Source organism: Spermophilus citellus (genome assembly GCF_964194105.1).
Source record: "Spermophilus citellus genome assembly, chromosome: 2".
Taxonomy (NCBI): domain Eukaryota; kingdom Metazoa; phylum Chordata; class Mammalia; order Rodentia; family Sciuridae; genus Spermophilus; species Spermophilus citellus.
In genome coordinates, this window is record NC_138183.1 from 189014955 (window position 1) to 189027556 (window position 12602).

The window sequence follows — 12602 nt, forward strand, 5'->3', positions numbered from 1 at the left end:
TGCTTTCTTCCTGTACTTACCCCTTAACTTAGGGAATTGTTTGCTACCCCAGAGCTCAAGGAAAACATCTGGAAGGAGAAGAGGGTACTATCACAGCTAAAAATTCCCAGATGTCAGTCAAGGGCAAAAGCATCAAGCTGGGAAAAAGAGGAACAGGGATGACAAGGAACTTCCCCAGTAAGATACCATATGCTCCATAGCTAGCCACAGATGCATGGGGCAGGCATTGTGCTCCCAGGTGCTGGTGGTGGCACTGCTGAGACCCATGGGTCTGAAGATGGCTAGATGGAAGGATTCTTATGTAGTAAGAGCTGGAGGTTGGAGTCTTGGGAGAACAGAATAGGAAAACTCAAGATTCAGAGACAACAGACCTGAGTTTTGGTCCTGGCTCTGAGCTCAGTTTCCTCACCTGACACATGAGCATTGGTCAAACAGATATTCTAAGTGCCTACTGTGCCCCAGCCCTGGCTCTAGGTGCTGTGAATAAGCAGTAAGCAAAACAGGTGAGGCACATGCCTCAGGGAGCTTGCCTACTAGTGGAGAAGGCAGGCAAGAAGCAAATAATCACATAGCTACTAGGTGAGGGTGACTATAGGTTGTTTGCTTACAGCTTGACTTCTTTCCAAAACAGGTTGGAGACAGTAATGACATCTGGGGGCATATGATGATTTATTAAGATAATATATGCGAAATGTTCTTCCTGCATTTATTCATTCTTCAGGAGCCTTTAAGAGTTCTGGGTCCTCCCCTGTTGCAGCTGGATATGATGGGAACAGGGTCCAGTTCCAGCCTAGAAGCATTACCAAATGCCAGGACCCTCTGATCTTTGTTGTCAGCTCCCCTAATATCCAGCACTGGAGGAAAGGCTGGAGCATGGTCAGACCAAGTAGCAGAAAGAGACAGGACTCACAACTGGAGGCCCTGGGTGCCAGTGCCCTCTGCCACTGACCAGACAACAGAGGCTTCTCCAGCCTGAGGCTCTTCACCCACTTCAGGGCGACCACCAATCCAGGGGCAGGGTGGTCCAGGACATTGTCACCATGCCAGGTGACAATCCTGGCATTGTCTTTACCTCCTGAAGACCAGAACTCACAAGCTTCTTATGGTTTCCTCCACTCCAGACCACCCAGTCCTGAGTGCGGCAAAGACCCAGTTGGTGGATGTGGAGGAGCGAGAGCCAGAAGCCATGGACATGAAGGAGAGGAAGCCTTACCGCTCGCTGACCCGGCGCCGCGATGCAGAGCGCCGCTACACCAGCTCTTCTGTGGACAGCGAGGAGGGCAAAGCCCCGCAGAAGTCCTACAGCTCCAGTGAGACCCTGAAGGCCTATGACCAGGACTCCCGCCTTGCCTACAGTGGCCGCGTCAAGGACATGGTGCCGCAGGAGGCTGAGGAGTTCTGCCGCACAGGTGAGGGTGGGCCGGGCGCAGGTGGGTGCACAGGTGTGCCAAGAGGGAGCTGGGGTCAAACCCCATCTCTACTGGGCATGTAGGCCTGGTAAAAGCCTGTCCTGTAGTTCATTCTTAGCTTATTTAAATTCCTGGCGTAGTAATGTAGCTAGGAGCTGGGCTTCTGCATTAGAAGCTTTAGGTGTTAGGTAGCGATCGATGGCATGAGCTGTTGCCCTACTGCAACGAATTATTGTGAGGACTCAATGGGATGACACTTTTTAGTGATGAGCATGCTAACACTTAGTAAGTACAGAAAACTTGGTGATTTGGAGGATCTCCTGGTACCTGATTCCTTCTCCTTCACTTTCTACATGCAGTAATCACCAGCCTGTTCATCTTATCCCAGAACACCTTTCAAATCCATCCATCTTCTCCATTCCTTCTACCACTTCTCATTTCTGATGATTATCAACTGTCTTGAAGGATTAACCAAAACTATCCCCTTTGCTCAGAGGGGATGATTTTGGTTAATCCTTCAAGACAGAAAGGCTTCCCTTGGGCCTTTCTCAGCACTCAGGGATGGCCCTGTGGTCTGGAGGCTGAGCTCCTAATCTGGCACTGGAGGGCCCTCTCTGCTCAGTTTCCGTCTTCTTAGACTTTCTGTCCCCTGCCTCTCCACACCCACCACTTATGGTTCCACCCTGCTCAACCATTCCCAGGCTGCAGTGGTAGTTGTTTCCCACTCTGGCGCCTTGGGCAGTCCGGTTTTTCTGCTTGCAGAGCCTCAAGCCCTCTCTGAGGCCTGGTATGTGACAACCAGTCCCTCACAGTTCATGCTACCCACCCTGATTCTGCCCTATCCCTCTCCCCTCCAAAGACAGGGTCAGTTAAGCACTATTCTGTGTAATTTACATATGTTTTCAAAATATCGTTTGATTCTTTCAACAACCCCTGAATCATTTGCCCAAGATCACAGAGGTAAGATGACAGAGGTCACACACACACAGAGCCACTTATGACTTTCTCATTTCTATTCCCTCCCACAGGCCTAAATCCACATCAAAGCTGCCTTGCTAGTAAGGCCACCTCTCAGCCTTGAAAAAGCTCTTAGCTCTTCCCTTATGGCTTAAAGCTCATGCTTTGGCATCAGATGGATCTGGATTCAAATTCTGACTTTGCCATTGTTCTGACCCTTGGCTTCTTCACTGTGCCATGGGATAATAGTACCTAATAGCCAGGTGTTTGTGAGGATTGGTAAGGATGGTACATAATGCACTTGATACCAGAGCCTGGTATGAACAGATGCTTCATAAATGCTGACTACTATTAAATTGCCATCTCTGGGTCTCAGTGAGAGGAAGAGATAAAATATCTCAAAGTTAGCTGTGTCCTGCTTGAGAGAGCTCAGAGAGCCCTTAGCTTAGATGCACCTCTCATCTGTAAGGATCATCCTGTACATTCTCATCTCATGTGCAGGCATGTACAGAGTGGTTCACTAATTACCATCCTGGATCCTCAAAACTCCTTTGAAGGTAGAGGGTCATAGGTTATCACCCATTTTAAAGACAAGAACATTGAAGCCCAGGTGATCACCATCACAAGATTGCACAGCTAGATGTTGGGCGGGGTGGGACGTCAACCCATGTCCTGTTCCTCAAGCAAAGATGCCAAAACATCACAAAGCAAAACAGAGCACGAGGACTTCTCACATGTTATAAAATAAACCTTCAAGCTCACAAACGAGAGGGGTCCGTGTATTCAACAGGATTCCTGAACTTTTAGATTTGACTTTTACCTTGCTTTTCCTCTAGTCCCAAGATGTTCCAGCTCACTGGTATTAATGCCAATTCTGGCTGCTTAAAAGGGTTTGCAGGGTAAGCCATATGGAAATCAACGCAACCCAGGCTGTTTATGGCAAATAAATTTGATTTTTTCACTTAACAGAGAAGTCATTTTTTGTAACATGTGAATGGCCTCTCTTGAGAAGGCCAGCCCAGCAGAGTACAGACATAGGGTGAGGGCAGGACAGAAGTGGGGTGTATGGATCAAAGGATAGCTAGGGGAGTGCGATATGCAGAGAGGGTGGGAAGCTGGCTGGGGGATGTAGGCTCCAATTTGGAGTTTTCATTTTCTTCGAAGGAGAGAAAAATAGGAGGGCAGATTGTAGTATGCCGCACAGGGGTGATATTCAAAATGTGTAACATCTGGTCTGGCCCAGACCCCCGCCAATCAGAATGTCTGCTTGGCCACTGAGCACAGCCCAGGAACCCCTGCTGTGGAGGGCCTGCTAATGTTAACCATTTATTTAGTAACTGATTGTGGGGAGATTGGGAGGAGGGATTATAGGGAAGGATCTGGAATAGCTAGAGCAGAGGCTCTGAGGCACCAGGTATGTAAAAAGGCATTGGGGGCTTGGGCAGCAGTTACAGAATTTACCCACCATTATGGAAGCATTCATGACTTTGTCCAAATCAAGGCTGTCAGCTTGAAGCACCTGGGGGACAGGCCCAGCATGCACCTCCCACTACCACAGCTTACCCAAGAGCTCTTTCACAGCAGTATACCAGTTGGTCTCTCCTCCCACCTTCAGTCTCCCCTTATCCACATTCAAAAGTACTGTCAGGAGGTGCTTGTTTATGTGTTTATTTAGCTAACTTTTCCTGAGCTCCTCCTCTGCCTCAGGCATGATAGATATTAGACACAGATGACAAGGGGCACAGGCTTAGAAGGCCTCTGCTGGTCCCCTCCCCGCCTTTCTGGCAGTGACTTCCATTTGCCTTTGCAGGCTTACCATGTTCAGCCCACCCTGGTTGCAGGATGCAACCTTTAATGCTTGGGTGTCTGCCTCTGCTGCCTTCCAGCTCGGCTCCTTGCATTCACCTTCATCCTCAGACCTCTCCCCTGAGCTCCCTACCCAGCTGTCTTACTTCCTATATCCCAGAGCCCCCCTATTCTCCCCCACCTTTACCTTCACCCCTCAACCACATATCTGCTTGCCTCTCCCCACTTGACTGAGCTCTTTCATGTCAGGGGCCATACCCTACTCACTGTTGCATTTCAGTAAAGGCCAGCTTTGAGTTGGTGCCACCTGATATAAGTTGGTGTCTCCAGATCGTCACTTTAATTGGCATATGGCCCTTCAAGTCATTATACACTCCCTCTTCCTTACCCACAAAATACTCCTGGGCATAGTAGACTGTGGAGTAACTTTCAAGAGCAATGAAGGTGTGTTTCCCATGAAGGCAGCATCCCCTTTGTCACTCAGGTCTTAACACCTGGGTAAATAACCCTCATCCACATCTTCTCCAGCCTCAGTTTCAGGCACTTCAAGGCCTTTTTGGATCCTCAAGGGACCCATCTCTGCTGATTCCCCATTGCAGCCCCACCTGGTGAGGGAGAATCAGGGGTAGCCTGTTTCCTTTTTCAGGGCAACTTTCCTTGGACAGGCAGGACCTTCTCCGTTCTAGTACTCTGGGCTCTCCCTACCAGCCAGAAAGGAACTTCTGTTTACAAGGAGACCACTAAAGTCTCATTGCCTAGGCTTCCATCCTGTTCTGCACTTGATAGCAAGTCCTACCTGGAAGGGGCATACTGAAGCTCTCAATGCAATTTAATGCTCATATTTCGAGTCCTTTCTGAACACTGGACTTTGTTCTAGGCACGAGGATTTAGGAGTAAGCACATTGCCTGCCATTGTTGAGGCCCTCTCCAGCAGAAGTGGCAGACAGCTCTGTCTTAAAAGCTCCACCATGCCACAGACTGGGCAAGAACTCTGACAGGGGCTGGGTGGAAGAAGCAGGGCAGTCGGCACAGGTGTGGTATTGAGGAAAACTTCACAGAGGAGGTGCCATTTGAATTGGGCTTTAGTTACAGAGACTTTGGCCTGGTGGAGAAGGGACAGAAGGAGCCCTACAGGTACAGGAAACACCTCAAACCAAGGCCTGGGCAGAGAATGCCATGGTGAGCTCAGACAAGGGGCTGCAGGTGGGAGGACTATCCTCAATGCACTAACCAAGATCACCTGTGTTTTCTCGCAGGCACCAATTTCACCCTTCGAGAGCTGGGACTGGGGGAAGTGACACCCCCTCATGGGACCCTCTACCGAACAGACATCGGCCTCCCCCACTGTGGTTACTCCATGGGGGCCAGTTCTGATGCTGACATGGAAGCCGACACTGTGCTGTCCCCTGAACACCCTGTGCGGCTGTGGGGCCGGAGCACACGGTCAGGGCGCAGCTCCTGCCTGTCCAGCCGAGCCAACTCCAACCTCACACTCACCGACACAGAGCATGAGAACACAGAAACCGGTGAGTGGCTTGCTTGGCCTGTGTCGGGTGTCTGGGTTGTGGCTAAGGCTGTAATTACAATATTGATTTTCTGTTCCATCACTTGGGACTCTGGTGAAGTTGGTGAAATTGCTTTGCTCTCAGTGGTCAAAAGTCAGAGCCTCTTCCACAGACACTGAAATATCCACCCATCGGTAACATGTCAGAGGTTGGGTTGCTGCCCTTTCCATCTGGATTAGGGAGGAACCCAAGAGGTTGGGTTATTGTTTACAAGGTGCCTACATGTGAGCAGCCAAGGGACACCAGATAGTAAGAACCCATCCCCCATGGCTTGTCCTATATTCAGTCAACAGTGCCTAGACTGAATCCTGCTCACATTATCTCTGAATCCTGAGCATCTCCAGTATCTTATGTTGATCAAAGAATGGTTTACAAACAAAAACTGGCATTTGGGGCTAACTTGAATCTTGAGGTTTAGGGAGATGTTGGTCAAAAGCTACAGAGTTTCAGTTAGGAATAAGTTTATATGATCTCTTGCACATGGTGACTACAGTCATTCAGGCTGAGTATCCCTTATCTGAAGTGCTCAGGGACATAAAATTGAAGTTTTTAAGATTTGGGAATGTTTGCATAGACTTTGCAGGTGGAGCAACTCTAATCAAAAAATCTGAAATTGGAAATGTTTCAAAAATCTGGCATTATGCTCAAAAGTTGGATTTCAAAGCATTTTAGATTTTTAGATTAGGGATCTTCAATCTATAATAACATATACTTTAAAACTGCTATAATCCCAACAACTCCAAAGGCTCAGGCAGAAGGATCACAAGTTTGAGGTCAGGCTGATCAACTTAACAAGACCCTATCTCAAATTAAAAAAAAAAAAAATTAAAAGGGCTGGGGGTGTAGCTCAGTGGTAGAGTGCCCCTGGGTTTAATCCCTGTACCCCAAAAAAAGTAAAAACTTGAGATTTTGCCCTAGCTTCTTTGTGACCCCATGAAGTGCTGCCCCCAGATCCTTATTCCACTTTCACCTCTGAAGCTCCTTTTCTCAAAGCCCTGAAATGCTGTGGGAGAAAAATAGGACAGCTAGTTACCCACCTCCTCCTTATGGTGGAAAGAAAGGAGTCAGTTTCAGAATTTTCCTTCTTCCTCTTGGGCCCTTGCTGGCACATCTCCAGGGGCTCTGGTCCACTCTAGTCCTGCATGGAGCCTAGCACTCAGGGAATCTCCCCTTCTGCTGCATATTTTTTATTGATTTTTTAAATGCACAACAGCAGAATTACACATATAGAACACAATTTTTCATATCTTTGTGTATAAAGTATATTCATGCCAAATTATACCTTTATACATGTACTTTTTTTTCCCCTCATATTATGCTCCTTCAGCCCCTGGGCAGTTTTGCCTGGCCGGGTCAGCACTGAGGCAAGTCCTGTTGTTGGGGTCTGGCTATGAAATCTGAGGAGAGTGGAAGAGCCCAGAGACAGCCCCACTGGCTGGGGAGGGTTTTGTTTCTGGGAAGTCCACAGAGAAGGTCTGCAGGTGCTTCCACACCAGAACCCCCAGAGCAGGAGCAGTCTGCATTAGAGCAGCAAGAGCCAGCCAGAGGCCATTTCACCCTACAGGCTCCCCGCTCCCAATGCAGGAGCCTAGGAATTGCTAGGTCAGGGTAAGCCCTGGGTCATAGATGACGGCCTAGACCAGTTAATCTGAAAAAGAGTCTCTACCTGAGCTGTGTGAGACCAAATCCAGATTAGGATCTGGCAAGTGACAGGTCAGGGTCAGATAGGAACTTCATCCTCTTAAAGAGCTAGATGCAGCAGAGTTCCAAATGTCCATTCAACCACCCATGCCTGAGAACTCAGATATTTCTCAAGTGGCCTGTGTGCTTCTGGGACGAGAGAGAGGCAGATCGTGGATATCACCTTGGCAATGCCTCCTTCCCCTGGCCCCCAACCAACCCTGTAAGAGTGCCAGTGACTTAGTCCCTGAGGAGCTTCTCCACTGCAGCAGGGAACCACCCACACCCTTTCGCTACCTTCCCACCAAGGCCTGGACTGAGCCAGTGGCCCTGCCTCTGCCCACCCCACTGTGCACCGAACCAGAGCACCAAACTGAAGGAAGAGCAAGGCCTGTACAGAGAAAATGGGTCCTGTATAGGGGACAGGAAGTCTCAGTTCAGTGACTGGCCTGAGATGTGGCATTGGGTGAGTTCCATCCTTTCTCTGGACCTCAGTTTTCTAATATGTAGAATGGTTAAATGAAATAAATATTTTCTTTTTTCTTGGTACTGGGGATTGAACTCAGACGCACTTAACCACTGAGCCACACCCTCAGCCCATTTTTGTATTTTATTTAGAGACGGGGTCTCACTGAGTTGCTTAGTGCCTTGCTAAGTTGCTAAGGCTGCCTTTGAATTCCTGATCTTCCTGCCTTAACCTCCTGAGCCACTGGGATGACAGGCATGTGCCACCATGCCCGGCTTAAATCAGTATCTTCTGTGTTCTGAAAATATTGATAGTTTTTAGGTTGGGAGGGAGAAATATTCCATAGTCAAGCAATGAGGAACCACTTGGTTAAACTAGTATGTCTACTCCAGGACTTCTCAGAGCCTTTAAGATGGTAGTATGCCAATTAATGGATAAATTAACAGAGGGATATATGCAACATTCCCCAGATTGTTGACCTCAGAATCCTTTATTCTCAGAGCATCTGATGGGATCAGTGTTTTAATAGGTAGCTTTTGGTAGCAATTGAGCTGAGTGATCTGCAAGCCCTTCTAGATCTAGGATTCTGATTTAAGTACTTAAATACATAAGACGAAGATGTGCACAAGATGAAGAAACAGTAACATTGGTTATTATTCCATTACTATTAGCATTAGCATTAATAGTTGTGGCTGATGATCAGAACCTAAGCACGGCACTAAACACATTAGCTGTATGATCTCATTTGCTCCACCTACAACACTCTGAAGTCGATTTTATTATTCCCATTGGACAGAAAAAGGAAACTACATCCCAAAGAGCCTAAGAAATCTGCATCGGTCACATAGTTAGCAAGATGGGAATGGATTCAGGCCTGTGTGACTCTAAAACTTTGACTCCTTTAGCCCTAGTTATTCTAGTGAATTCTCTCAGTGGCAAAATACTCAAGTTGTCTGTTCTTTTGAAGGCTTCCTGCCATGATGACAAATGATCATTTCCCATAAAGTCATGACAGAGTGAGGCACGCACCACCCACATTATTGTATATTCCCTCAGAGCTGAATTACAGCTGAATTAAGCCTCTGTTGGGTGATAATGACATATCCAATGAGCCTGAAGTGTTTCAGCCTTTGATAGTGGAGACAAGGAGATGGCTGCCTGCTCTCCAGGACACTTTGCTCTCCAATTGTCCTTTTCCACCCTGGCTACAGAACTCTAAGCTCAACAACACTAGAGGATGAATGGGCAGGCAAAGGAAGAGGAGTAGAATCTAACAAAGGGCTCCTGGCCCTGCTTCTGTCCCAGGCCTGGACCTCTCAGACCCACACACTCCCGTGGTGCCCATGTGCTCTCCACTTGCCTCAATTGGCAAGTGACATTAGGGCTTTATTACAGTCAGATCTAAATAATGACAGCAGTCATAAAAGTGGTTCATCTTTATTCACTGGTCAGGTTCACCGTGTTCTTGCTCCGCTGAGGAGGCAGAGGCACAGAGAGACGAAGGTGTGCGCAGTATGCATGCCTTGTTGAGCTGGAGCCAGGCCCTATCAGGACAGTCTCAGTTCTTGCAGAACTCTCCATCCTTTCCCACCACCCTTCCTCTCTTCTTTCTCCACCCATTCTCTCCTTCTCTCCATCCGACTTGGGTCTCACCATCAGAACAAGGCCCAATTCTGCTTGAACATGTTAGGCAACATCTCACAGGGTGGCCACTGCTCAGGAATCAAGGGAAGCCACAATCTCTGTGGAGGGCCTTCAGCCGCACGTGTTTAGTTGCCTTTCATCCTCTTGATAATGCAGATAATTCCCCTTTTGCTACAAGGGGAAACTGAGGTTGAAAACGTCAACTGAAATGACAACCAGCAAGTTAGCGTGTTGGCAAGGCTTGGATTTGAGCTCCAGTCTCTCTGATCCTGTATTCTGAGTCCTTTGCTTGTCTCTATTTGAATCAATGAGAGGTTTTTGACTCTCAACTGAGGCCACCAAAGATGTGCAACCAAGTCCTCAGAGATCCTTGATATATAAATGTGAAATGCAAAGCATGTCCCAGCAACCTCCAGCCACAGCAGCATCAACTCTGCCTCCACACCCGGCCTTGCATTAGTCAATCCTAATTGTCAACAGTATTGACAGCGACACAGGCTTTTGCTGAGGTCACAGTGATACTGCCTACAACCGCCATCGATAATAACTTTTATGGGGTCCATTAAAGCCAATTTCTGCCCCTGAAGGTTAATGTCAGCAGCTTTTATGTCACTACTTAATATCTAAAATAAATACAAAATTGACTGGGTAATGTAAACACAAATCTTCCTCCTCAGGGCCATCAGGCAGATCTAGTCCTCAGGCCCCTCCTGCCCTGTGGAACTGCAGGCTAGGGGCAGTGAGGAGGAGCCACATGTCAGGCACACAGTCAGCATTCAACCAATGTTTTTTAGAAGGCACAGGCTGTAGTTCAAAGTTTATTCCCAGCCACAGGGTCAGGATGACAGTGTTTTCTTTTGTGGATTCATTTTGTAATTTGTTTCATAATTGTGCTGAGCTCCTCTGGCATGCCAGGCATGATTTTAGAATATAGAAACCAGCTGAAAAGGGGAGTGGCTGGAAGTACAACCACCTGTGACTCTTTTCTATGATCAAGGTGTCACAGATTGGAAGGAACACCAGTGTACAGTCCAGTGACCTCAAATCCTGGTTGTGCCAGGTTCTAGTAATGAGACCTTGAGCAAATCACTTAACCTCTCTGAGCCTCAGTTTCCTCTTTTACAAAAACAATATTCCAGTGGTTACCAGGGGCTGGAAGGAAGGGTAATTAGGAGTGATTATTTAGTGGACACAGAGTTCCAGTTTGAAGAGAATGAGAAAGTTCTGGAGATGAATAGTGTTAGTGATTGCACAACAGTGTAAATACACGAATGCTACTGAATTATGCACTTAAAAGTGGCTAAGCTCTGTCTATATTTTATCACAATAATTAAAAAATACAAAGCTGCATGCTGTCTTCCTTCCTTGAGGTGTTGCTGTGAGCCTATACAACGCTGGTAGAGCGTCTGGTCTGTGCTGATCCTTAATTCCTGCTAGCTATTAATGTTAATTGTTTAAAGAGCTGTGGGATGACAGTACAGGAGCCATTTATTTTTGCCCTGAGGGCGCAAAGGCTCATTCCTTCACTCCACTCCTGTTATGCTCATGGGTCTGAAGGCTTGGTGGGTCTCAATGAGCATAAGTGGTCCCAAGAGGAATTCCCAGGAGAGGCCACTGCATGAGCCAAGGTTTGGGGGATGAAGAGGCGTTGTGAGTCTGGGGAATAGTGAAAATGTGCTCCTCTCTGCGTTAATCCCAGAAGCAAATTGAGATACTTACTTAGAAAAGAAACAGTGAGAGAGAATCACAGTTAACCCCACAAATTATCAAGCAGCCTGGTGTCAAAAGGGAAATTATTAGTTAACCTAATTAGGAAGCCAAATTGCATATTCAGAGTCATAGATTAGGTAAGCATCTCCAAAGCACAAGGAGAAAGGAGCTCATTACCTATTTCACTCCATTTATCCTCTGCCCTCCCTGGCCCGGTACCCATGAGACTTGGTTTAAAAAAAAAAATGCAATAAAATCTATCACTAAGATCCAAAATGATCAGAGTACTGCAGCAACCCTACCCATTGTCAAGGAACACCATCTTCTAGAGCAGGAAGCTCGGCCCCATCAGCTGTCCTAGGGGTTGAACCCCCACATTTGACTACTGTTCTGGTTTGGGAGCCAGATAACAACCCAGGAATTCATACCTTTTCTTCATTTTCTAGCCAAGGATGCTGAAATTTAGAGATGGTGGATAGTTGGGTGACTTGTTGAAGGGGGTACAACTAGTAAATAGTAGAGCTGAGATTTGAGCCCAGATCAGTCCCACTCTGGTACCCATTTTGTACTACTTTGTAGAGACCAATTTTTATTATTTCAGTGTATAAAATATACAAAGTCTAGGAAATATATTGAAAATATCTAGAAATATTCTGGCTGTATCCAGAACATAAATTTATTTGTCAATGTAAGAAATTTCTGGAAAAGAAACTGAATTCACAATCTGTCAGAGCTGATAAAGACCTTGAATTCTAACAAGCGATTCTCAAACTGTGACATGTTAGGAAAAAGACATTTAAAGTCAGGATCATAGAGGCCTAAAAGTCCAACCGTGAGATGTCTAGGTTTCAGAGAGGAAGTGCTGGTCCATATATTTTGAGGGATTTAAAGGACTTTACAGTAAAGAGAGGGAAGAAAGGGTCTTCTGTGTGGATGAACAGAAGAGGTGGTTTGTGAGGCTGGAACTTGAGCATGTGAAATGGGGACCGAGGAGGCAAGATGTGCTAGGAGGTAAGGTTGGCACATCAGGTGCCTTGTCTATGGTTACATAATTGTTCCTGAGCACTTGCTATGAGCCAGGTACTGTTTGAAATCTTGTGGTTCCAGCAATGATCAAAACTGTCCACTCTTATGGGAATTGCATTCTAGAGGGGAGACTGATGATAAACAAATTTTAAAAACTAAATTATATAGGATGTCTCAAATTATAAGTGCTATGGAAAGGGAAGAGTGAGTCCCAGCCTAGGAGGATGTGCAAATTTAAATATGGTGGTCAGAGAAAGCTTCATGGAGAAGGTGATGTTTGAGCAAAATCTCACAGTAGGTGAGGGAGTGAGTCGGGAGGATATCTGGAAGAACAGCAAA

At 46.8% G+C, this 12602-nt stretch overlaps 1 protein-coding gene across 1 annotated transcript in view; it reads left to right on the forward strand.

The window, feature by feature from the left end:
- TENM4 (teneurin transmembrane protein 4) overlaps positions 1-12602 on the forward strand; it is a 710670-nt gene that overhangs the window by 342540 nt on the left and 355528 nt on the right. The window contains exons 4-5 of the mRNA XM_081282209.1: positions 1122-1409; positions 5429-5698. Coding sequence (XP_081138335.1) covers positions 1122-1409; positions 5429-5698 — 558 coding nt within the window. The remainder of the gene's footprint in view (positions 1-1121; positions 1410-5428; positions 5699-12602) is intronic.